Raw genomic sequence first — 25,003 nt, 5'->3', positions numbered from 1 at the left:
GGGCCGATATCAATACCAATGATCAGTTGTCAAGAAAGCAAATAACTGATATTTGAGGCCGATATTCATTTGCAGTAAAAGTGAAAATATTGGCGTAAAAATTTGGAATAATACAAACTCTAACACTTAACTTATTCAACAGCTCCCAGGCTAAGTAGCTGTCTTATTAAGTTAAATAAAAACTTTAAAAAATAAGAAGCTCCTGAAAGTTTTCCACAGTAAGTCAAGTTTTCCAAAAAAAATGGCTTTGCACAGAATAAAACTGAAATCTTATCAAGTGTTTTTGTCTTATTTTCAGAAGACTAAATATGAGCCACATTCAACTGACCAGTCCAGAAAAATGTCTTGTTTTAAGTTAGTTAAAGACAAAATGAGGTCTAAATTGCTTGGAACAAGTTTTAGAAAATCTGCCAATGGAACAAGAGAAAAGTTACTTGTATTAAGACATTATTCTAGTTTTAAGCAAATTTTCCAGCTATATTTTCAAATTTCAGATGTTTTTTACTTGTTCCAAGAAATTCAGACCTCATTTTTGTCTTTAATTGACTTGAAATAAGACATCTTTTCAGGACTGGTCAGTTGAAAGTGGCTCATATCAAGTATAGTTAGTCAATTTTCATTTAAAATAAGACAAAAACACTTGATAAGATTTCAGCAACTAGGGATACACAATATATAGGTATCAATATCGGGTGTCCGCTGGGTCTTAAAGAGCATTAAAAGTTGATCAATCCATTGCGGGAAATTAAGACCCTTAAAAAGTAGAGATGCAGGATATCTCGGTATCAATATCAGTATCGGGCAATGTCGGTCATTTTTTTAACGTATCAGCATCGGCCGATGTGTAAAAGTAGGGTGATGTCTACTCATTATCTGGCCATTTTCAGAGTGTCTTGAAAAATATTTCAAGACCCAAATAATGTTGTTTTCTCTGACTATGTTGACACCAAAACTACCTGAGAAGAGTAGACAACAAAAACAAGTTTGAAAATAAAGGAAGAAATCGAAAAATTCAGTTTGCATGATTTTCAGTATGTTCACAATTTGATCAAATCATCATCAAATCATTTTTTTCTATTTATTAATATTGATATCAGTATGTATCGGTTATCGGTCATAACAGCAATTTAATTTCGGTATCGGTCAAAAATTTTTTGTATCGATGTATTCCTAGTAGCGACTGCAGATAGAGAGGCACAGCTGTCTTGGAGCCAAAATAACACAGTATTAAATTTAATTGCTTATCAGCCACCAGAAAGAAAAAAAAAGCTTATATGCTTCAAAATGCTAAATATCGGCCCCGATTATCAGCCGGGCCAATAATCAGTCTATCTCTACTCTGCATTTTGTCAAACTTTTTAGAAGACGGGACGTGATATGGTTTTGTTACATTTTTTTAATTACATTTTGGGCTATAACAGGGCTGGCCAATCAGAAAAAAGGGGGCTGTCTTAAAGAGACAGAAGCTAAAAAAAATCTTTCTAGCTGGAGGCCTAAACAAAGGTTTGCTAAAACACCAGTGTAAGAAATAAAGATATTTTTTTTAACCAAAAATCACATAAAGTTACTACATGGGCATCAGAAGGACAGTATAATAACCGAGAAAAGCAAAATAATAATACCCCCTCTTTAAGTTTTTATCTACACTGCAAAAAACAGAAACCTTTTCAAGTGTTTTTGGCTTAGCTTTAGTAAAAGTGTCTTATTATAATTGATATCAGCCACATTTACCTGACTATTTCAGAAAAATCTCTTTTTTTCAGATATGTTTAACTTGTTACAGCAATTCAGACCTCATTTTTGTCTTGAAATAAGGTATTTTTCTTGGTTGGTCAGATGAATGTGGCTCATTTTAAGTCTGAAAAGGCATTTCGTACTGAAAACAAGACAAAAACACTTGATAAGATTTCATTTTTAGCAGTGCAGTAGGATGAGTGAGTAGGAGAAAGAAGGTTGTTGCTTTAAATTGAAGTGAATAATCTGTTGTTAAACCAAACCTACAACGCTATGTGTGTTGTATTTCTGCCCCTTGGTGTAAAACTCAGCAGCCACCACTGTTGGAAGCTGGTGTCTGATTTTTTGTTCTACTTCAAAGCATTTCAGAGGCTCTTATTGAACGTGCATTGATTCAGCTGCCTGTTCCTCCATCATCACCCTCCTGAGATTACAGCGCTTTAAGCCACTGACTCACAGAGAAGCAGCCAAAGCTCCTTATTGAGCCGCTCTGTCTCCTGCACTGATTCAGGATCAGATACCCTTACAAGAATCTTAAACGCAGCGTTTAGGCTCATTTTGAACATACCTTTCTGTGCGAGCGCGCAGGTGGGCAGCAGGCCGGTGAGGGGTCCTCTTTGTCCTCATCCTTCCTCCTCTCCTTCCTGAGTGTTCGGACATATGAGACTCTCCTTTTGATGCTCCTGTCCTGCTCCTGTGGCTCTGCAGGGACCTGTTTGGTTCTGCTCTGCTCAGACAGGGTGGGACGTCCCAGTTCCAGGGGAGCAGGTGCGGACCGCCAACCCGTCTCCAGGTAGACGTGAATGCACACGCACACAGCTGTGAAAAGAAGACCCAGGCGCAGCAGCAAACCTCGGGTCAGCCGCTCCGTGCCCATGTCAGTCCTTCAGGAGCGTTTCCTCTTTGCTGTTTCTATCCCATTCTCCTCTCTTCTGTTCTCTTCTCCTTCCCTCCAGGTCCAAAGTCCAACAATACACCAAGAGCTGTAAGTTAATGAACCACAAACATGTCAGGAACACCTCAGCTCACAGTATCCAACACGTGTGCTTGCATCCTAACCTGGAGGGTTGTGTGTGTGTACTTCTGAGTGTGTTATGAGGCACCGCACACGGATCCAGAAGTACAATGTGTGCCGCCCTCTTTGAAAACTTTGGGAACTCCCTCCTCACACTCTAAAGTTCTCCCTTTCCCCCCAAACACACACACCAACACACACAAACACACACCCCTTTAAATTGCTTTCTTTTTCATTCCAACAGGCACAAACGCACACACCCCTCCGCGGCTCTGCCTCCTCCCAGGGGTCGCCCGGCCCGCCTCGCAGGCGCTCGGGTTACCGTGTAACTCTAGACGTGGGCAGGGCCTGCAGCGCGGGTCCGTGCAGGCCCCCCTCTCAGCATCTGCAAACAAGCTGGCTTTGTTAACATGGAGCAGCTTAGCTTGGATTAGCAGAGCGGGGAATATTGCTCATATTTTTCCTCATGTGGAACTTCTCTCAGAGCTGTGTCACAGATGCATTCTGGGATATATTAAGGCTATTTTAAATCACATATTTTACAACAGACGCGTTTTCTCCAGCACTTTAACTTTTCTCTACAGCTTCTAACTTTTGCCTTTTCCTTTCCTCAGCGATAACTCGCAGTTATTTAATTTGTAAGCCGACACTTGCCTTCCTGTCTTCCCCAATAACTTCATTATCTCCGTCATTGATTTCTTCCTCCAGAGACTTCTAAATCCCTGTTATGTTTGCTGATAATCACAGCTCCTTCTTGTGTGTCCGTTTATTAAATGTGTTATCGATATTTTACACTAAGACAGCGCGCGTAATTTACAAGGCCCTGCCAGAAGCTGATTATTTTTGGACGGAGAAAAGCAGCAGTCACACGTTTTAGCTGGGATGCAAGTGGAAGCTTCACAGAGCACAGTGACACAGCTTAATCTCACCGAGGAAATGTATGATAATGATGAGACTGTGCATTTTCTGCTGGTTGGAATCAATGGCCCAAGTTTACACCAGTGGATTCAAGCTTCTAATTAGCTCTCTACTGCCCCCCTCTGGGGAAAAATAACACTTCCTTCTCTTTCCCATAGCCTCCTGAGACCCAGAAGAAAAAAAGTGTAACAATTTCTGATTTTTTTTCCATTATATAATTATCTAGTTTAAAAGTAGCATGCTGCATTTTTTTCATAAACATTTTTTAATATTTTTTTAATTTAATGTCCTTTTAGGGGGAGACAGTGGGACTTCTTTATACTGAAAAATGGTCTTTCTTCTGTCATCTTTTCTACATTTTTAAGCGGGAACCAGGAGGTTTTTTTGTCGTTAAAATAAAAAATAAATTGTTCACTATCTAAAGTTAGCTTTTAACAGCTGTAGCTGTGTATAAATGTCATCAAATCTGGAAAAAAGGAGTATCCAAGCGATCTTAAAAAAGATATGTCTGTTCGTAATCCACACCTTGAATGAGATTAGCAGCACCATTATCACAGGTTACAGGCTGTTTCAAAATGCTATGTCTTAGCTTCCCATCTGACAAAGTTCAGTAGTGAGAAGAGAGATCTGTGTTTTTCTCTGCTGAAAACGATTTCTGTGATTAATTTTGTAGTGGTGGTGGACACTGAAGCCTAAATGTCAGATAGAAAAAGGACAGAAGAGCAGAAGAAAGAGAAACAGGAGAGAGAAAGAGCACAAGCTAAAGGCTAAAAGGGCTAATCAGTTTGTGCTAATGTTGATTCCAACCCACAGTCAGCAGTTATTCTGCAGTGGTCTGTTCAAACTTGAGAGTCTATCAATAAAATGAAGAGTGAGGTTACGTTAGCTCTGATTGGTGGATGACTGGCAGGACATAACCAGGATTCACTAATGTTACACATTACAGACACGTCTCACAGCACCAGGTCGCCTGCTGCGCAAAATATAGAAAGCTACTAAACTACTGTATGAACTGACAGTTAGCTTGTTGTCACGTTAGCCGATGGATACCCTGGACCACTAGGCTGCCGATAGCACTACATATAGTAGGCTCCAGGCCAGAAGGTGGTGCTGCAGTCCAATTAATACAGATCCTCCTCACAGCATCTTTAATTTGAATAAGTACAAAAAAAATGACATCAGAGCTTCTCAAAATACAGCTTTAACACTTGTGTTTTAAGAAATATCCAATATTAAACTTTGAAAGTACAGCATTTGCACAAGTCTCATAATTTTCTTCACTTAGGCTCATAAAACACATTAATGAGTTGGGTGGCTATTTAAAGTGACAAAATCACTGCTGTAGGGGTAATTTCTGCCCTAAACCTTGTGATAGGACCCAACTTGTTCCATCCCGGAGTATCACTTTAAGAAAGACAGATCTTTTGTTTTTATTAGATAAACTCTAACAAATCAGATATCACTGGAAAGCCCAGGATGTCCTCAAAGAGGCACAATAGGTTTTGTTCTTGCAGACTATTTTGTTTTCTAAATAAAGTTCTGAAAGTGATGGACAAAAAAAGCATTTTTGGGTCTCAGGAGCTCATAAGCACAAAAAGAAATGTGTCTTTTTTTATTTTGCACTCAGAGGAAAATGAGTGTTCTTTAAATAAAATGTGTTTTTTTCTGACAGATTTGGATGTATGAAGTTACACAGACACTAGTGGGATCAAATTTTAGTTTATGTTTAAAGTTCTGTCAAATAATCTGTCTCAGATTCCAATCATTACTTTCTGATTTATATCTCTTCTCCCATGGAAGTTATTCACTGCTTTGATTCATTCAAGCACCAGATTATCCGCTCAGTGCCAGAAATGTGGCTAAAGCTAACCATTTAAAATATGTGCCATTCAACTTAGACTCATAATAACTCAATTCACCTTGATTTGAAGGCCTAGATGTAAGAAAAGATGCCAGAGATGTAGAAGAATCTCTACTGCCCCCTGGTGGGAAGTCATAAACAGTCAATACCTCCATATGGGATGAATTACAGCATGAAGTGAAGTTGAAGAAGTTGAACTGGTGCTTAGAGCAATGAGAGGATCGTCAAGGAATGCACCGTGTTTGAGTGACTGTGACTCCTTTTTTGCAGAAATCAAAGCAAGAACAAATTTAAAAACTACACACGCCTCTTTGTGCGTACATGTAATCTACACCACTTGTTTGTTGCAGATTACCGGTATGTGAAATCCTCTTCACAAAAGAGTGAGTGGAGGAATCTGGCTGCGAGACACATGTTGTGTCAAAAGAAATATTTTTAGTTGTGGCTTTTTTGGATTGAACACAGGTTTTTTTCGCCTTTATTTAGACGGCAGGACGCATACGGCATTGATTTGTCAGGATTTGGCGGAAATCTTCTGCCACATGGACTGAAAATGTGTCCGTCCTCTTTAAGCCCCTCGGTCCTCTTGTCTCCTTTTCCTGTCTGCACCTCTCTCCTCTACTCCTCTCCTCGAGTGCACGGGTCGTGTAAACTTGATCCCTGGCTCCTCTTTTTTTAAACAGTGCACGAAAGTCAGTGCAAAGGCCAAAGTGAGGTCAGGCTGAGGCCCAGTGTTTACTCGAAGGATTGAGCAAACAACATTAAAGAGGGTGTTTGCAACAACCGAGACAACAAAGAAATTAAAACATCAGAAAAAAAACTTAAAGATGAGATAATATGCCCTTAGTCAGTCAAAAAAATAAATCACACTAAGTCTAAACCCAGCTTTTAAAATAAATACTCCCTCAACTGATTACAGACTACAAGGTTAGACTTCTGATCTAAAAATTCCTCCCTTGCTCGAGGAGTTAAAGATAAATCGTGCATCGATGCTATCTTGTAAACAAACAGCTGATCCTCTGATAGTTTTGTGCTATAACTAGTTTCACAATGAGATTCATCTGGACTGAAATACATCTGTTTTCTCTGTGAAATAAAAGCAATTTTCTGGCCGGAGACCTCGTTAAACTCATTTGTATCTTGATTTGTGGGAAGCAGCCATTTGTGACAGGATCAGGGGAATGTTTAGTGTGTTTGCTCACAGTCTGGGGCCCAAAATAGCACAAAAAGACTGATAAAATGAACACACACACTAATGCTTCCATGTAAGAGTAATCCACACTCGATTTATTATCCCTACGTCACAGTAATATGTAAGTCAGAGGCTTCAGTCGAGTTTAACCTGTTCTGAGGTGAGTGAATTTGTTTCTCATTGGAGCAGATGAAGTAAAGCAGAAGGCATGACAGTGCTCAGTCCAAAGCAAACACTTCCACGGTTTTAAGTCTTGCTGGATCCAGCTAAAGCAAGGTACAGTATGTCAATACAGCCACAACTTCAGCACGTATCAATTATTAATGAAAGGCTTCAGCGGGGGAGCTTTTAGAAACAGGCACAGAGAGGCTTTATCGATACTCTACCTGTGGTTTTGTGGTTTGTCATACACCACTTGGTGTTTTGATGTTTTAGACTTCATGACTTTAAAGCTGTAAGACATGAGAATTGAGATCTGTTTTACGATTTTAAGACTGGGAATCATATGTTCAGTTTTCCAGGAAAATATTAAATTAGATGATCAGAAATAATGGGAAGGATAATTAATTTGACTAGAAAAACATGGCTGTTTTCGTCTGATCAAAAGTGTAGTTAAACTCTAGAGCCGTGCACCTGACTTGGCACGTTAGCAGAAGCTAATCACGGGTAATTGACATACCTGGTTAGCAGAAAGCTAACTCTCGTCGTTCTCCGTCCCATGATGCTCTCCAAGTTCCTGAAAGCAAGTGAAAGTCGAGCCAAGCTTATCCTCGTTCAGGAAAAAAAAACTTAATCTGTTTAGCGTTTCGTTTCACTTTGGCTGTCTTATGTGCTACATCCAGTATCCTAGCAGCTAATGTTGGCTTCTTCCACTCGCTAACATCAACAAGCAAAGTCACGCGCTGTGATTGGCTGAAGCAACCGCGCTCACTCTCCGCCCGTAAACGTCCCGAAGCAACCAAAACATCAACATACGGGCAGAGGATTGGGTTTGAGGAACCGACAGACTGTATTCTTTTTGTCTATTTTACTTTGTTTTCATGCCAGATGTAATATTTAATAATATTAGGGAATCATAGACGATGGTTAATATTAGCATCCTCCTCCTTCTTTGCTAACACAGTTAGCTAACATTGTATTAGCTGGGACTTGACATCTTGCATTGCTCAGTAGCTACTTCTCGGCTAAAAAACAGCAACCAAGTCCCTGTATCAAGTTGTAACTTTAGCATTCAGACTCTACCGAGCCAACAACTGTGTTCAGAAAGAAACAACTGCATCAAGTTGTAATGTAGCTAGCTAATACTAACAGCAGCTATAGTCTACTGTAGCTATAGTGCTGTAGAGACCCTTTTGTTGCAGCCTGGTTTACAGTACAGTGAAAAATAGCCAACAGCATGTTGTTTGTTATGGACACAAGTGTGACCTTGTGATGATTATAAGTTCAGCTGCTCATTTCAACAGTGCTTAAGTTGTAAATGCCTGGCATGTTCACAGCAGCTGTTGGTTTGATTGGCTTTTGAGAAAGTTAATCCTGACAGAGTAACACCTCGAGAGCACAATGATCCCATGGGGTCAGAGGCCCAGTACAAGTCCAAGCCCAGTACTGGGACGTGTATGATAATAATTTTTGAAATAATTTTATTCATTTATTCGTTATTCATTTTATCCCAATACCCTTTTTTGTTTGTTTTTAACTTTTTTAAATGTATTCATATCATATTGACTTTATTGCACCAAGTTTATGCGCTTTTAAGTATTTTATTTATTGTCCTTGTTGCTCTCAGATTTAGTACATGTTATTTTGTAAAGCACTTAACGCTACACTTTGAAATGTATTAAACGTGCTAAATAAGAGGTATGTTTTTTTTTCCCAGAGTAGAGCTTTATTTAGCTATATAGACAATACAGATTATCAGGTTGTACATAAAATTTGAGGCTAAGTAAAATAGATATATAATAAAATACAATAATATACATAAACTTATGATCAAAATACAAACAAACAGAATAGGAAAATGAAATATATAAATAAAAATAAATAAAATCAACAAAAAATAAGATACGTGAGACAGTAGGTATTTCATTTTTAGCATACTTTTAGGTTACTGAAAATGGATCTTTGAAGTTCAGGTAAATTTTCATTTAAGTGTTATACCAAATTTTATTGAACGTTACATTTTGGTAATGAAACAGGTATTTTCCCCCCCGAGTTTTGCCTTTAAGGCTACAGCTCTATCTTCTGCGTTCAAGTTGAAGATCCCACAGACACTACTCGGGGCATAGCAGCGTGATAATAAATTTAACAGACTACTGCAAGTTTCGCATGAGTTACGTAACTTGAATTATCAAGACCAATCAAATTAAACGGCTGCGTTGGAGATAGTGAGAGTGTATTTCTAGATGCCCATGAACTCACTTTCATTGATAAAACATATAAGATGATCATTTTATTGACCTCTAAGGATGCAAATTAAAGCCTGAATCAGATTAATGAATCCACAGTATGGAAACAAAACACCTCCTGATTGGATTAATTCTGACTTTCAAATCATCACCGTCTCCACTCAGAGCGGTTCCTCTGTTTCCGCTCATGTAGCGGTTAAACCGGGACCCCCTTGTCTTCCTCTCAGGCTAAATTTGTGTCAGTATGCCTTAGTACGAGGGTGTGAGCGCGTGCCCCTCCTTCCCTCGCCCCTCGTCGTGAAAGCCTGACTTCTCCATGATTTGGCATTGAGGCTCAGGAGCTGCTGCCCGCCGTGGGAGAGACACGCACCGGGAGCCTCGAGGCACAAAGTCACCGACAGAAAATGACCGTGGAGAGGATTTTCGACGAGCTCGGACATTTCAAAAGGTAAATCATGCTTTGGCACTTCTTCGAGGCTTTTTTTTCTCTCTGTACATCTACAGTATACACGTTGGTGATAGTATCCTTCTGAGTAACATCTGAGTAGTAACTCAACAACCTCTAAAGTTATTTCAGTGCTATGTTACTAATGCGTTTTTGAAAACAAACACTTAAAACAACAGGGGTTTTAATCTATTGCACTCTTTATTTCTATTTCAGTGATTTTTTTAAAGACTTTTGTTATAGTTTTCTAACACATGGTTCATGGTAGCCTTCATTTCTGAATCCTTTGTCTTGAATTTTGGGAAACCACTGATTGTAACCTATTACTGTTGTTAGCACAGCCATGTTTTTTCAAGTAATTTATATTTTAAGGCAGAAAATTGTCAAAACAGTACATGTTGCTAAACACTGCCCAGCTTGCTTAAACTTTCAAGTAAATCAAAGCTGTTTGTGATGACCAGCCATTGAGCTAATATATACATTATGCCAGGGACGGAGCTAGAATCTCAGCTTTGGGTGGGCCAGACATATTTTTATAGTTACAAAAGTTTGTATATCATTAATTTGATAAATAAAAATAGCTTTTTTCCACCTTTTATTGCATTTTTATAATCCTTTTGCGCATCAGACAAATCTACCTGCAAGCGCTCTCCATGGTACTGACCAAAGAGTGGCGCTCTAACGCGCTAGTAGCCTGCACTGCTACGATAATCTGTTTATTCCAAGCCACAAGAGCGGGGACGTTAACCACGGGAAAATAAAATGAATAAAAATCTATAGTCCTTTCCAAAATAATATTCTGATTCTGCTCACATAAAGCTAAATGTTTTGTAGCTCAGCTATTTTTTTTCCAACAGGCTAAAAAAACATGGCTTATATTTTAAAGACAGAGCATTTATCTAACATGAACAATCGCTAACCACTAAAAAAACAAAGATGAAGCGACAACATTTAAAAATTTTAAACCAATTTGAAAAACAAAAAAGAAAAAAAATAATTAAAAGAAAAGTTTGGGGTGGGCCTGGGACCTTTGAGGCCACCCATAGTGCCACCCCTGCATTATCTAACACTAATTGTTGTCTTTCAACAGTTTTGCTACTTCCTTTTTGTGAAGCGTTCAAAAGATTTTATAGGGTACAGTATTCAGTTTAAAGTGTTAATTATCCAAAGATGCAAAATCCTAAATGAGCAAACAAAAAATTAGCTGACCTTACAACAGGTTTCTTTGTTCAACAGCCGAATCACATCATCATTTCTTCAGCTCTGGTGTCAACACATGTTAATAACATTCCCCGTCCCTCCAGGTTTCAGGCATGTCTGTACTTCGCGGCGGTCTTCCAGGCCGTCGCCTGTGGAATCCACTACCTGGCCTCCGTCTTCTTAGTGGAGACCCCGAACTATGTGTGCAGCGGACCTGACAACATCACAGACGTCCTGTACGGCAACCTGACAGAATCCAGTCTGACGGACATCCTGCCCGTCTTCAAGTCAGGGAAGGGGCCTCTGGTGGTGAGGACGGCTGAGGGGGAGCAGTGGGAGCTCAGCCGGTGCCGCAGCTTCCTGCGAATCGACCCTCAGGAGTTTACGTACGACTTTACCGGCAACAAAACGGTGAAAGCTTGTGGGGACTTTGTTTACGACCACACTGAGGTTTACCAGAGCATCGTGACGGACTGGGACTTGGTGTGTGAGAGGGAATGGCTGGCCAAGCTGTGCCAGCCCACCTTCATGCTGGGGGTGTTGATCGGAGCGCTGGTGTTTGGGGACATCGCTGATAGGTAAGCAGGGATTCACTTCATGAGCATTACACATGTAAGAAAGAAATGATGAGTGTTATAATTAGACAGCAGAAGGGGTCATGTCTGGGGTCACTACGGTCACATTAGGTGACTTAGCAGCAGCTGCTCTGCCAAGACTGAAGTGGTCAGCATAGAAGAAGGACTTTAGTCAGAGTGGACGGTCCACTTGTTTTGATGTCAGCTCTGTCTGATTAATATGGGATCATACAGGGTTTAGAGGATTAGATGCTGATGGCAGCAAATATCAACATAGATGGGTTAATCATCATCACATGAAGCTCACTGAATCTCATGTTTTATGTTCCTTTATCCATGGTTGACTGCCTTTATACACTTTCAGCTTTGTCCAAATGACAAACAACGATTGGTTTATTTATTTAAAGGGGCAGTGCACATATTTATAAAGCACAGCACCCATGTAAATACACCAGAGTTAGCCATCAGGCTAAATTTCAAAATCACATTTACTAGATGATGATAATGGGAAAAAGAAAGCACTTTAAAATAGACAAAGAGTGATATGTTTTTTTCAGGGCCGATACAGGTACTGATAATCAGTACTCAAGGAAGCCGATAACTGATATTTGGAGCCGATATTCATTTTCAGTAAAAGTGAAAATATTGGGGTCAAAATTTAGGATAACACTCCAACACTTAACCTTGCTTAAACGCCTTTAAGCATATGTTTATTAGCCAAAATAACACGGTCTTAAGTCTAATTTCTTATTGGCCGCCAGATTAAAGAAAAAGGCCAATGCCAATATGCCTCAAAATGCTGAATATTGGTGTCGATAATCGGTGTATCTCTACTTTTAAGTAGGGAAGGGTACCTTTCACATTTGAAACAATATGGTACTGATGCCCAAAAATTTTCAATTTAACATATTTATTCTTCACTATATAACCTTTCAATGTTGTGCTCATGTCCAGCATGGAAAATTGCCCACTCTTCTTCTTCCTCACAGTCACAAGGATGCATTTAGGTACCTAAAAATGTTACCTTTTGATTACTTTGGTACTTTTGACTGAATTTGGTAGGTACCCTTAAAAGTGCCTAATTTGATACCCATCCATACTTTAAAGTAACCACAGCTGTAAACAAAGTGCTGCACTAGTAGGTAAAAGAAAAAAAAAACAGACAAGAAAAACAGGTTCACATAAAAATAAAAAATATTTTAAAAACCAAATAAAAGCAAATAAAGTCCGGCGAGGAAAATAAGTCTCATTGAAGTTAAAAGCCAAGGACTAAAAATATATGTTTTTTAAATTTTTCACATAATTGTTGTTTTCATGTAATATACAACAAAAAATATTAAAAGTTAGTTCTAATTGGAGAAATTAAAAGTGGATTTTCAAGTTAAACTTTAACAATTTGTGTGATTAAGGCCTTGTACACAAGTATTTGGGCATTTTCAAAAAAATTTTGTCCACATGGACCAGGAACCAACCAATCAGAATGAAGCCCCGTCATTCAGCTGTGACTCTATTTCCTGGCGCTTACATGAAACCATGAAACCAGAGTTTTCTAAAATCTTCGCTGTGGCTAGAGTTTTCAGAAAACATTGTTTATAGTGAGGTAAATCTGCAGGCTTTAAACGAATAGGAATAAATGTGATCACCCAGATACCTGGGTATGTGTGGACTTGGTTTTAAAGCTCCTTTGTAGAGTTTCTGGTTGGCTCTGTGACAAACCAAAATTCTTAAAAATACCTCTCTTCATCATCAAAAAGCCATCGAAATAACTAGCATAAAGATTGTCTATCTCTTTTACGGTCACTTTTATTACCTGAAACTGCTGGTACGGGGTAGGTGCCAAAAAGTGGCTGACAGCATGCTGCGTAAAAAGCTTTAATATTTTGTTTTTAAAGCGAGGATTCTCAATGCGTGCTCCTTTTGGTGGTTAAAAGTTGACAGGATGAAATTTAAGAAGAAAAGTGGGTCAACTTAAAATTTCTCAGAGGAGCTTTAATTTGCAGTGTTTGGACTGTAATGTAAGCATATTGACGCCTAGCTTACAGACTCAAACAAGAAAACGAAATGTAATTTAAAACTTTATGTGATGTATAATTTTTGAATACTGCTTTGGACACATTGCTAGGCTAAATTAAGCTAATCATATCTGCGTTGTCTTCTCCAGAGTGGGCCGTGTCAGGATCCTGATGGTCACCAGCGTCTGTCAGTTTGGGCTCGGGGTGGCTGTCGCTTTCTCAGGAAACTACTACTTCTTTGTGGTTCTGCGCTTCCTCCTCGCCATGGTGAGTCTAAAAACACGCAAAGACCCGGCGAGCTATGATGTCAAGCGTTTGGGGAATATCTAGTTAGTCGTACTGGAATGTTACAAGAGCCAGAGAAGTTAAAGAAAAACACTTTATGGCCTACATACTCCCAAATTACATCCCCTTTAAGCCAATTAAGAGCCTCCTCCTTTGGGTCACGTTGATAGCTCGCCAACGTGCAAACGAAAGGCAGATGTTTACATGAGTTGTGTACAACAAGGCGGTAACTGTGTAACTAAGTGTGTGTTTACTGTTTATTCCTCTCTGTGTTTTTAAGGTCAGATGTAACACTGACCTTCTGTCTGTTTAAAGTGTTTACTCAAGTAAAACAACCTAAATGAGGAGGAAAATGAGTCTGATCCTGCTGTAAAAGCTTTGGAAGTTACTTACGTTTATGTGATACAGGGGACAAAAAACGTTCAACATTTAGACAACTTCTCACAAATCAAAAACAGACCCCATGTTTGGCACAGAAGTTAAGAGAAAAGTCATTCCCAGACAACTTTATCTGAAGGAGGCAATGCTGAGATGTGATAACAGCAGATTTTTGCTCGCCTGTGTGCATATTGACGTTTCTGAGCTCAAACAAAGTTTTTCACCAGACAGAAGAGGAAGTCATTGCTGCTCCAAAGTGGCACGGCAGTGAAGTTGTTCTGAGAGTTTCCTCCACAGTCGCTCCACTGTTCGGCTCCTCTCAGCCCTCTACCATCCCCCTCAGCCCTCCTCAGTTACAGCTGTTGTTTTTCACATAGAATCAGACGACCAGATAGTGCACGCTCAGGCTGCAGGGCCGCATTTAACGCAGAGCAGAGCAGACTTCTATGAACTCTGACAGAGAAAACAGCAGATTATTCACACATGCTGTGGGTTAAAAATACCACATTAAGGTGCAAAAAGGCAAATGTAGTCTTACCTTATCCTGTAGTTCATTCTTGTGGCCACAGTGGCCGCTGTTCAGTAAAAGTTACAAGCTGTAAAACATTAAAGAGGGGGTATTGTGCTTTTTTTTAAAAAAAGTTAATGTGACTCTGATACCCCTGCAGTAGCTTTACACTGTTTACTGCCCAAAATATATCCATATTTCTCAAAGTGGTGTTTAGAAAAACTCTTTTCAAAGTTTTATTTTAGATACTGTCTCTTTAAGGCTCCCCACTCTGTAAACCCCCTTCCCTCTGATTGGCCAGACCTGTCAAAGGCAGAGCTAAAGAGTCTCTGTCGTTCATCATTGTGGCCACAGTGGCTGCTGTTCAGTAGAGGTTACAAGCACTGAACATGGGACCTTAAAGAGGGGGTATTGTGGGTTTTTTTTTTTTTTTAAGTTTATCAAGTCACTCTGGTACCCCTGTAGTAGCTTTACATGATGTACAGCTAAATAAAATTCCTATATTTCTCACAGCGGTGATTAGAAAAATCATATTTTGGCTTTCTTGTGATAACGTTTTATTTTTAGTGCTGTCTCTTTAAGGCTTCCCACTCCTTAAACCCCCTCTCCTCTGATTGGCCAGACCTGCTCGTGGGCAGAGCTAAGGAATCTCTCTAGTTCATTCTGTGGCCACAGTGGCCTCTTTTCACTAAAAGCTGCAAGCACTGGACATGAGACCTTAAAGAGGGGGCATGTTTTTTTAATGGTGTATTTTGTGGTGTGTTATTGTGTGAAATTTTAAATGTTTTTTATTATAGGTTTAGTAGTAGCTTTACATGATTCACAGCTCAAAAAATCCCTTACACTTCTCAAAGTGGTGGGAAAAATGAAAAACAGCTTCTGTCTGAAACATTTTATTTTAGTTACTGTCTCTTTAAGGCTCCCCACTCCTAAAACCCCCCTTCCCTCTGATTGGCCAGACCTGTCGAGGGCAGAGCTAAGGGCACATCTTCCAATGTTTTGTGACCGGGTTAAGAGACTGCTATGTGATGACCTCATAATTTCAGCAAGTCTCGTTCAGATCTCGTGCTGATCACGTTCAGATCTCACTAGGCCTGGGCGATAAATGAGTTATAGAAATTAATTCACCTTTTTTTATGTGGACATTTTTTTTTTGTGGGGGAAATATTTTTATTTCCAATTAAACGAAATATTAGATAGTAGAAATGTATATCCTGATACAGTGTCAGTGATGAGATGACTTGTACAGTTTTCCTTTTTAACCCACATCATGCCCCCCCCCCCCCCTCCAAAAAAATGAATATAAATAAATAAATAAATAAATAAATAAATAAATGAATGAAAATAAAAACATAAAAATAAAAAAAAATCAAATAAAAAAGGGAAAAGAAAAAAAGAAAAGGAGGACAAAATGCAAATGAAATATGAGAAAAAAATAAAATAAATAATTTTAAAAAATGTGTGGACAATTTAAAAAAAAAAGTTGCTCGAATGTAAAGGTAGGAAAAAAAGGTTAAAAAAAATCATAAATATTTTTTCTTTTTGTGAAAAAGTTGGAGAATTTTTTTTCTAAATTTTAGGCCAGCACATTGCACGGGCCTTGATCTTATTTTATTTTATTTTATACCCATGCTAAAATTATGGGAAAGCACAGTACCCTGCTTCAAGGGAGGTCCTGCACCATTCACTGCCTGTTTTTCAAAGGTTTTGTCATATTTTGTTGCAAACGACCAGCGCAAGCAAAATTTTTGCATCATCAGTTTTCTTCACCTCACTTCTTTCTTTGTGTTGACTCTATCTTGCTCTCTGTTTTACTGTCTCTGCTCCCCTCAGGTCTCCAGTGGATACCTCGTGGTGGTCTTTGTCTATGTCACAGAGTTCACTGGCATCAAGGTGCGCACATGGACCTCCATGCACGTGCACGCAGCCTTCGCCGTTGGCATCATGGTGGTCGCCCTCACTGGTTACCTCGTCCGGGTCTGGTGGATCTACCAGATCATCCTCTCCACCTGCACCTCACCTTTCCTCTTCTTCTGCTGGAAGTTCCCCGAGACACCTTTCTACCTGATGGCAAAGGGCCGCTACAAGGACGCCCAGACCCTGCTGGACACGATAGCCCGCGTCAACGGCCTGGAGTGCAGGTTGAAGGTGGAGGAGCTGATGGAGCCGGAGGAGAAGGAGAACGGCAGACCCCTGCTGGATGAGTCTAAGGAGAAGGCGGCGCAGCCTGAGAAGAAGCTGTCCATCCTGGATCTGTTCGGCAGCTGGAGGATGGCGGGCCGGACGTGCACGGTGTGGGCCATCTGGTTCATTGGAAGTCTGGGTTATTACGTCTTCTCTCTGGGCTCGGTCAACCTGGGCGGAAACCAGTACGTTAACCTCTTCCTCGCTGGTGAGTGGTGAACACAGAGTTTGTGTGTGTTTAAACTAATAACAGATCCACCTTTTCCCATGTAAACAAACAAGCTGCTAGCTTAACCCAGCCCTGTCCACCAGACTAAGCAGGGTACTAAAAATACAGTCCACAGAGCTTTTCCTCCACATTTAGCAGCGTTTGAACACCATGATTTACTACTTTCAGCATGGGTCCCTTTTTAGCTGGAACATCTTGACATCAGAAAAGCACTGAGGTTATTAATGTGTCCTGGTTTGTCTCTTGTTTACTGCTGTTTCTTGTAAGGCAGCATCAAAATAAGCCTGACAGTAATTACAGAAAGCCACAGCTCTTCAGCTGAAGGCTTGATCGTTTCCCGAAGTTTCTTTTATCCAATAAAGGAGATCAGATTTTCCCTGTTATACATGTTTTTTTTTTGTTAAACATATCAAGAGCTGATGTCATGCTTAATTAATGCTGCACAGAAGATTTTCCCAGGATGTCTCTGAACTTTTAAAGGGGACATATCATGCTGATCCCTGATTTAATACTTACATATAATATAATAAATTTGAAAACAAGACCTTTCACCCCCTGAATTTTTTAGAAAATGAGATATTGTATTTTTTCTGATATCCTAGAACCAGATTTGATGCCTCTGAAAATAGGTCATTGACATTTGGCAGCGAGATTTCAACCTTCGTGACGACACAAGGATCCTTTCTTTTTATTGGAGTAATCTGATAAAGCAGCTCCTCCTCTGTGATGTCAGTTAGTCACACAACCGAGGGATACACCCACCAAGAGCCGACCGACTGAGTGCTGGATGCAGGGACTCGGCTCTGCTGAGCAGCTCGGCTTTACATGGTGAATTAGCAGTTAAAACACTGTAGTTTTAGCAGACGTGGTAATACTTGTGAGACTGTGATATTTGCATGCTTGTTCTGACATGCACTGTGAACCTGGACCACAATAATGCTGTGGTAATAACATAGTGAAGAACTGACGGTAGAGGCGATCTTTAGACTACACTTTCAGCATGATGGATAAAACAGACAGAGAAAAGTGAAGGAGCAGGATGGAGCCCTGTTATAGAAATAGTTTATTGGTGAAGTCTGCCTATATTTCCATGTATAAACTCTACATGTTACAGTACCGCTTTGACTCACCACACTGAAGCGTCCTGAGATGATCTGTGTCCAGGTGGATTTTCTTCCTCCTGAGCTGTAGAACCGTCCGGGTCTGACTTGGGGTCCAATACAAAAGGACGTATCCTACACTCTGCCATATTATTAGTGCTATCAATGCCTTACGGTGAAGTTTTGGCAAACAGCAAACTCGCTCGGTCTGCTCCATTCAATATGGCGATTTTGTAAATACTGCCATGCTGCAAAAACCGCCCCCTGGCTCTACCCCCTCCGCCCCTCTGATAGAACTGACCAATCAGAGCACAAAGGGCTGTGATGTTGCGAGGTTGCTGGAGGTCATTCTCCAAACGGAGCGTTTCAACGAGGTCTTCAGAATGGCCTAAAATGAGGATATTGAGAACGCTATTGTCAGGCTTCAGTAACCTCTGACCGAGCTGTTTGATTGGCTGTTTCCAGGTGCAGTGGAGCTTCCCTCTTATCTCGTCGGCTGTTTTGCAATGGACCGGATTGGCAGGAAGAAGACATGTGCCCCAGCCCTGCTACTGGCCGGGGTTGCCTGTATGCTCATCATAGTTGTACCTGCTGTAAGTACTCACTGTGGGATCTTTCTTCCACACTGTTGAGGATAAAAACCCTTGACAGATTCTTTAAAGATCCCCTTGAAATTTAGTTTTCACCCCCATCCTTAGGAACTCTGTGCTTTTCAACCTGAGGAACCAGGGTCTTAATTTAGGAAAACGCTGTAGTAAGCATACCAGGCCTGTAGTTGGCGCTATAACTGTCTTGTCCTGAAGCGGCTTTTGGTAGATCTCCTCTGAAGTAAAGTTGAGCAGATCATCTGGTGTGTTGGTGAATGCTAAGAGCAGAAGTGGAGCAACAGATGCTCATTTTCTTAAATACATTTGTCAGCATCTAGGAGTGGGTAAAAATATTGATGAATCGCAGCGTCGCAATATTTACTCACCCAATTCAATATCGATTCAGCAAATTTTCATAATTGATTCACCTCCTGGCAAGTGGGGGTGGGGGGGTTATTTGCATTGTGTGGGAGAGGGCCGCACGAGACCAAACAACAACGAAATGGCAGCCAAATAAGCAGTGGCGGCGTAGAGCCAGCTCCATCAGCTTTACAGTCTGATGTTTGGGTTGTTTCATTTCTCCAAAACGTGAGGTGACATACCACAAATGTTCACAGGGGCATGAAAATCATAAATTTGAAGCATTTAAATTGATATCTAATGAAAATGAAATTTCCACCTAAAGAATCAAAATTGGACTGCTATCGAATCGAATTGCAACCTAAAGAATTGAAAATAAAATTGCTATTTGATCAAATCATATCCCAACCTAAAGAATAGAAATCACATCGATATTGAATTTAATTGCAACCTGAAGAATCAAAATCGAATCGGTATCAAATCAAACAGCAACCTAAAGAATTAAAATCAAATCGATACCAAAACGAATCACAACCTGAAGAACTGAAATTGAATTGATATCGAATCGAATCGCAACCTTAAGACTCAAAATCTAGTCACTAAAGAATCGAATCGCTAAAGAATCGAATCACAACCCTAAGAATCAGAATCAAATTCAAACCAAATGGACCTGAAGAATCAGAATTGCATTGATATCAAATCAAATCAGTTCCTAAAGAATCAAAATTAAATCCATACCAAATTGAATTGCTTCCTGAAGAATTAAAATTAGATCAGTAATAAAACAAATCCCAACCTAACGAATCAAAATCAAATCAAATCGAATCACAACCTGAAGAGTCAAAATTGAATCAATATCGTAACGAGGCTGTAGCTGTTAGCGAAGAGGCTTACCGCTCACCGCAACTTAAAAATGGGACATCACAGAGCCCACATCCATGTTTTGTACAGTCTCTGATCTCAGATAAGGAACTCTGGGTCAGCTCAGCTCTGAGTAGGTTTACCTCAGGTGAAGAATGACTATAAAAAGACGCATAAATGGAGATCTGATACAACTAATAACCTTTTCAGTATCTAAAAATAAGATATAATATCACAGGGGAGGACTCATTGAATGGTTTTGAACCTAAAATGTGCTTTTGTTTCAACCTTGGTGGAGAAAATTGAGCATGAAAGCAGCTTTAAATAAAAAAATAGAATAAAACCTGCTGACATGTCGGAGCACGTCGGTGTTTGGACCCCCTGCTGTTTTGGCAGACACGCGACAAATGCAGTCCCTGCTTTCCGTGTACTCATCCCTGACCCACATGAGCCCTGCTTACCACTGCGATAACTGGCAAACAGCTGCTACGTAACGGCCAAGTAAATATGACCTTTGACACGGAGCGCCATCCTGGACTGAGCGGTCAACAAACAGAGTTGACACAGTGAGCTGAAAAAACACGGAGACAGAGGAGAGCGCAGCGACGGGGTCGTCTGTCAGGAGCTATTTTTTCTTTGGTGGCTCGCTGCTCCTTCCTCTGCTGCTCCTGAAACGCTGCTCAGGCCTCCTCTCACATACCTGCTGATAACTCCCTTTGAAGGAGCCACATGCAGCAATGTGGAGGTGTCAGGAACACTTCAGTGACAAAGGAGAAAACTTGTTTAGGTGACGGTTGCTTGGTAACAGGCCGGGCAAACAATGGACGCACATTCTCCTGTAACCTAATGAGACCACTCCACACACGGCTCAGTTCAGCTAGCTCTGCAGTTTCTCTGTTGAGAAACGGACGCCTTATCTGAACCACTCTTCCTTCCTTTCCTCTTACTGAAAGCTTCATCATTTATGCAGCCCAGTTTTTTATTACTTTCCCATCCTTTGATAATGTCTGGACTTATCAGTGTGTGTTCAACTAAAAGGTATCCTTATGTCTCCTTGGGGTTTGTGTGTTCAGGAAAGATGAAATATTAGGGTAATTGATTTTTTTTTCATATTTTAAACTCAGTCTCCATCCTTAGTTGTTGAAAAAGTGTCTAAAAGTATTTTAAATCAGTGAAATGTAATCTCAGTAAAAGGCATAGAGGATTATCAAGCAGGCCGATATTTGGCATCTTGGGGAATATTAGCATCAGCCTTTTTTTTTTTTATCTTGTAGCTCTAATAGGTCTCCCTTGAAAAGAGGTTTTTAATCCCAGCGGGACCAACCTGGTTAAATAAAGGTTGAAATTAAAAAATATACAAAAGAAGTAGGTGATTGCACACAGCTTCCCCTTGGTCCTCTGTTTTAAGGGCCAAGGAGCTGCCATCAGGTTAACTTTCCATCATGACAAACGGCTTTAATCTGACATCAGATGTGACGGGACAGTTAATATAGATACAAATGTATATGCTGGTTCAGACGGTTACATTAAATAGTGATTGCTGTGATTGTTTACTGCATTAAAATGTGCCTGACACTCTGGAAAACCTGCCTCTGAAGCTTTGTTGACATGTGCGCACATGTGCGCCTGTCACCAAATAACAGCTGCGGAGGGTGCACTCCGCTTTTCGCCGAGGATAGACCAGGTTGGACCTGGCGAGCTTTCAGCGCACTTTTTTTGGCACGAAATTGTCGCTGCGCCAACATGAATCTGCCAACACCTCCCCCTGTTGCGCCGTCAACTCCCCCTGGAGCGCCGTCACACCCATCTCTGAGCAGACGGTCTACCAAATTGTCAAATTGGCAGCGCACGGCGGTGCGCCGCATGAAATTAGCACTGCGCAGGCTGCGCCAGGCTTGCGCCCCCTGCGCTGCGCCACGAAATTAGAGCCCTTATTTTTAACATCACTACTCTTGGTTCACACTAGGGCTGAACGATTTTAAGAAAAGATTGAATTGCGATTTTTTTGGCAGATATTGTGATTTCAATTCGATTCACGATTTTCTTCAAATCAAGCTTTGGGATATTCACATGTAGGGCTGAACGATTTTAGGAAAAGATCTAATTTTTCTGGCAGATATTGCAATTCACGGTTTTTTAATCATCAATAGTGATGATAAATAATCTGTTTTCATCAACTTCTACTCCTAAACAGGGGCTTTGTGTTGTTGACCTGCTTACCAGCACTTTTAACATATAGATTGTCTACAAATGTGTAAAACAGAATGTGTATAATACTTGACACAACAGATCCTGAGTCAGTCAGGAGCGCTGCAAAAAATTGCTGCTTTGGCGATCTCAAAATTGCATTGTCTAGAATTGCGATTTCAATCTGAAAACGATAAATTGTTCAGCTCTAGTTCACACATTTGATTTTTAAGGCAGCAACATGGACATGAGATGTCACAGAAGCTTGCATGATCAATGGAGGGCAGTAGAGGACAATCAAAGTTTTCAGCCAGCTGTTGAGGCATTTTAAAGTAATAAACAACAAGAAAAAAACAAGGAAAAGAAAAATTGTAAATAATGCCACAAGCTGGTTCTGGGTACGTTTAGGTTATGTTCGCTGCTGTAAAACAACAAAACGTCCAGTTGGCGACACTTCCCAGTTGTATTCTGTCTTACTAGTAATCGTAGGTATTAAATATATATGATTATTACTGATCAAGGACTCTTCAACGCCATCAGGAGCAGTAGGAGTAGTTGAATTGTTACCACGCTCTAGAGGATTATTTTGGACAAATATTCAGTAATGATGAGGCTTGAATGAGTCGAATCAGGTCATACCAACCTGATCAAATCAGAGGTAAATTAGTCCATAACTCAGTCTGAAAATCACCTTTACAGAATCCAGAGGTAATAACTTAATGTTTGTCTAAAAAAACTGAGTGATGTTTCACCTGGCTACTTCTTCCTGTTTTTTTTTCCCCACAGGACATTGAAATTCTGGCCATTATTCTGAGCATGACGGGAAAGTTCGCCATCGCCATCGCTTTCGGTCTGATCTACCTCTACACCTGTGAGCTTTACCCGACGATAATCAGGTAAAAACAGCAGAAAAAAGTCCTCATACACACTCCAGACAACACACTTTCTGCATTATGAAAAAGGCAGGTTTGACGCTTTTTATTGGTGGTTTCTCTCCAGGTCTTTGGCGGTGGGTAGTGGGAGCATGATGTGCCGTGTTGGCAGCGTGGTCGCCCCATTCTGCGTGTACCTGGCTGATGTCTGGGTCTACCTTCCTCAGGTAAACTGTCACAGCTCTTCTTAACCTGACACATTTCATCACCTTTGCACTCTGTCAACGTCTGCTCTGAGGTTAAACCGGCAACAAAACAAACCGTAACCCTTTCCTTTCTCCAACTCCTCGCAGCTGATTGTGGGAATCCTGGCGTTCATCATTGGAGTGCTGACAATGTTTCTGCCCGAGACCCTTGGCAAACCTCTAACAACCACCTTGGAAGAGGCTGAGGCTTTGGGACGCGAGCCCAGCAAGAAGAGCTCGGCGCCAGCCGCTAAAGATCTGGAGGATGGGATTGAGATGAACCAACATTGAGCCAAAGCCGAACACTGCTGGAAAAAACCAGAGACACTGACAAAGAGGAGCTATCGAGGAAAAAAGAAGTAAAAAAAAAAGACACAAGTTTTTTTCTTTTATTGAACTTATTTGTTGACATTTTTTGTACAAAACGACCAATAACGACACTTATACGAACAGCTCTTTGATGCAGAGATCTCAGCAATACGACAATCATAGCAAAGACGCAATCACAGCATTTATGAATTATTTGCTCGAAGAAATCATGTTTTGTGTGCATGCATGTGTGTGTGTGTGTGTGTGTGAGACCAAGGAAACATGAAGGATTATAAAGATAGTTTTAGTTTATGAGACCTTAAGTCTTACTTTTGCAGTTTTTCCTGCTTTTGTATATAATTACGCTAACATTATACTCAGGGAAGTAATTTCGTAGATCTTGCCTCTCAGTGGGAGCTGTAACAGTCTCTCAGAGCAGAAGCAGAGGGTGATGGATGTTTACAATCAACAGTTTGGGTAAAAACTTTACTTGTTCGTATTTCTGCAAATATCTTTCTAAAAACTGCAAGAGTAAGACAGAGAGGTTATAAATTGGAATCACCCTTTAGTTGAGCTTTTGCCTCTTTTCTTAAGATAAACAGTGTTAAACTCAGCAGCAGCACTGCTCAGGAGGAAGCTGAAATGCTGATAAATGATGTATTTATAGTCCACACAAAGTGATCAGCAACTGGAAAGACAGTAATAAGTGAAAACAAGAAGGACAATCAAGCCCTGACTATTTATAAGCTGCCATCAGACTATAAAAAATGCTAGCTGTAGTTGTTAGCTAAGAAGCGTCTAATGCCTGATTGGAATCATGACAGGGTGAGCAGGACCCCTATGTTCTGCCTTGACAACCCACTCACTATACTTACCCTGCTTAGCTACATGAAGCTACAAACGGAAGTTGTTATATTTCTTGTATTAAATGTAGTTAGTCACATTTGCAGCTTGTTAGCATCCATAACAGTTCACTCGTCATATAAATAAGCTAATTAAGCTGTTATCAGTTTTACTTTATACTGTGTTTTATAAAGAATTTGCTTCATACACTGTCTATACACTGCAAAACTGAAATCCTATCAAGTGTTTTTGTCTTATTTTCAGTAAAAAATGTCTTTTTAGACTCAATATGAGCCACATTCACCTGACCAATCCAGAAAAAAATGTCTTATTTCAAGTCGTTTAAAGACAAAAACAAGGTCTGAATTGCTTGTAAAAATTAAAAAATAGAACAAGAAAAAACTTACTTGTTTAAAGACGTTATTCTAGTTCAAAGCATTTTTTTCAAAAGCGTGTTTATTTCTTGTTACAAGCACCTCAGACCTCATTTTTGTCTTTAAATAGCTTGAAATAAGACATTATTCTGTACTTGTCAGGTGAATGTGGCTCATATCAAGTCTAAAAAGACATTTTCTACTGAAAATAAGACAAAAACACTTGATAAGATTTCAGTTTTTTGCAGTGAATTTTTCTACATTTCTCTGTTGTAGCCTACAAATTACCCTGACTTCCTTCTGCTCATTAGCTGTGTTTCCATT

The 25,003-nt window shown here is 40.1% G+C and overlaps 2 protein-coding genes across 3 annotated transcripts in view; one reads left to right on the top strand and one right to left on the bottom strand.

Moving 5' to 3' along the window:
- The window catches only part of mettl24 (methyltransferase like 24), a 64,352-nt gene extending 56,739 nt beyond the window's left edge, over positions 1–7,613 (bottom strand). The window contains exons 1-2 of one of the 2 annotated variants that reach the window (XM_074685648.1): positions 7,400–7,613; positions 2,303–2,717 (exon numbers count right to left, since the gene is read on the bottom strand). In XM_074685648.1, coding sequence (XP_074541749.1) covers positions 2,303–2,611 — 309 coding nt within the window. In that variant the 5' untranslated portion in view covers positions 2,612–2,717; positions 7,400–7,613. Of the gene's footprint in view, positions 1–2,302; positions 2,718–5,677; positions 5,758–7,399 lie in introns of those variants that run through there. The other variant, XM_074685649.1, reaches the window with a different exon arrangement.
- On the top strand, positions 6,956–24,431 carry slc22a16 (solute carrier family 22 member 16). Its single transcript, XM_074685647.1, has 9 exons — positions 6,956–6,996; positions 9,353–9,573; positions 10,875–11,348; positions 13,507–13,624; positions 16,362–16,920; positions 18,507–18,634; positions 22,823–22,932; positions 23,036–23,135; positions 23,262–24,431. The coding sequence occupies exons 2-9, from the start codon at positions 9,530–9,532 to the stop codon at positions 23,442–23,444; spliced, it is 1,716 nt and encodes a 571-aa protein (XP_074541748.1). The 5' UTR covers positions 6,956–6,996; positions 9,353–9,529; the 3' UTR covers positions 23,445–24,431.
- Positions 24,432–25,003: the final 572 nt, after the last annotated feature.

Source organism: Halichoeres trimaculatus, unplaced genomic scaffold (assembly GCF_033239565.1).
Source record: "Halichoeres trimaculatus isolate MK-OKI-2021-1 unplaced genomic scaffold, fHalTri1.1 fHalTri1_scaffold_13, whole genome shotgun sequence".
NCBI classification, from domain to species: Eukaryota; Metazoa; Chordata; class Actinopteri; order Labriformes; family Labridae; genus Halichoeres; species Halichoeres trimaculatus.
This window is presented reverse-complemented; position numbering and strand designations above follow the sequence as displayed.

What these genes read in the sequence shown, in the direction of transcription:
- slc22a16 (XM_074685647.1), top strand. Translation starts at nt 9,530, where the DNA reads ATGACCGTGGAGAGGATTTTCGACGAGCTCGGACATTTCAAAAG. An exon ending in TGCGCTTCCTCCTCGCCATG is followed by an intron (nt 13,625 to 16,361) that starts GTGAGTCTAAAA and finishes TGCTCCCCTCAG; the next exon opens with GTCTCCAGTGGATACCTCGT. An exon ending in TCATCATAGTTGTACCTGCT is followed by an intron (nt 18,635 to 22,822) that starts GTAAGTACTCAC and finishes TTTTCCCCACAG; the next exon opens with GACATTGAAATTCTGGCCAT.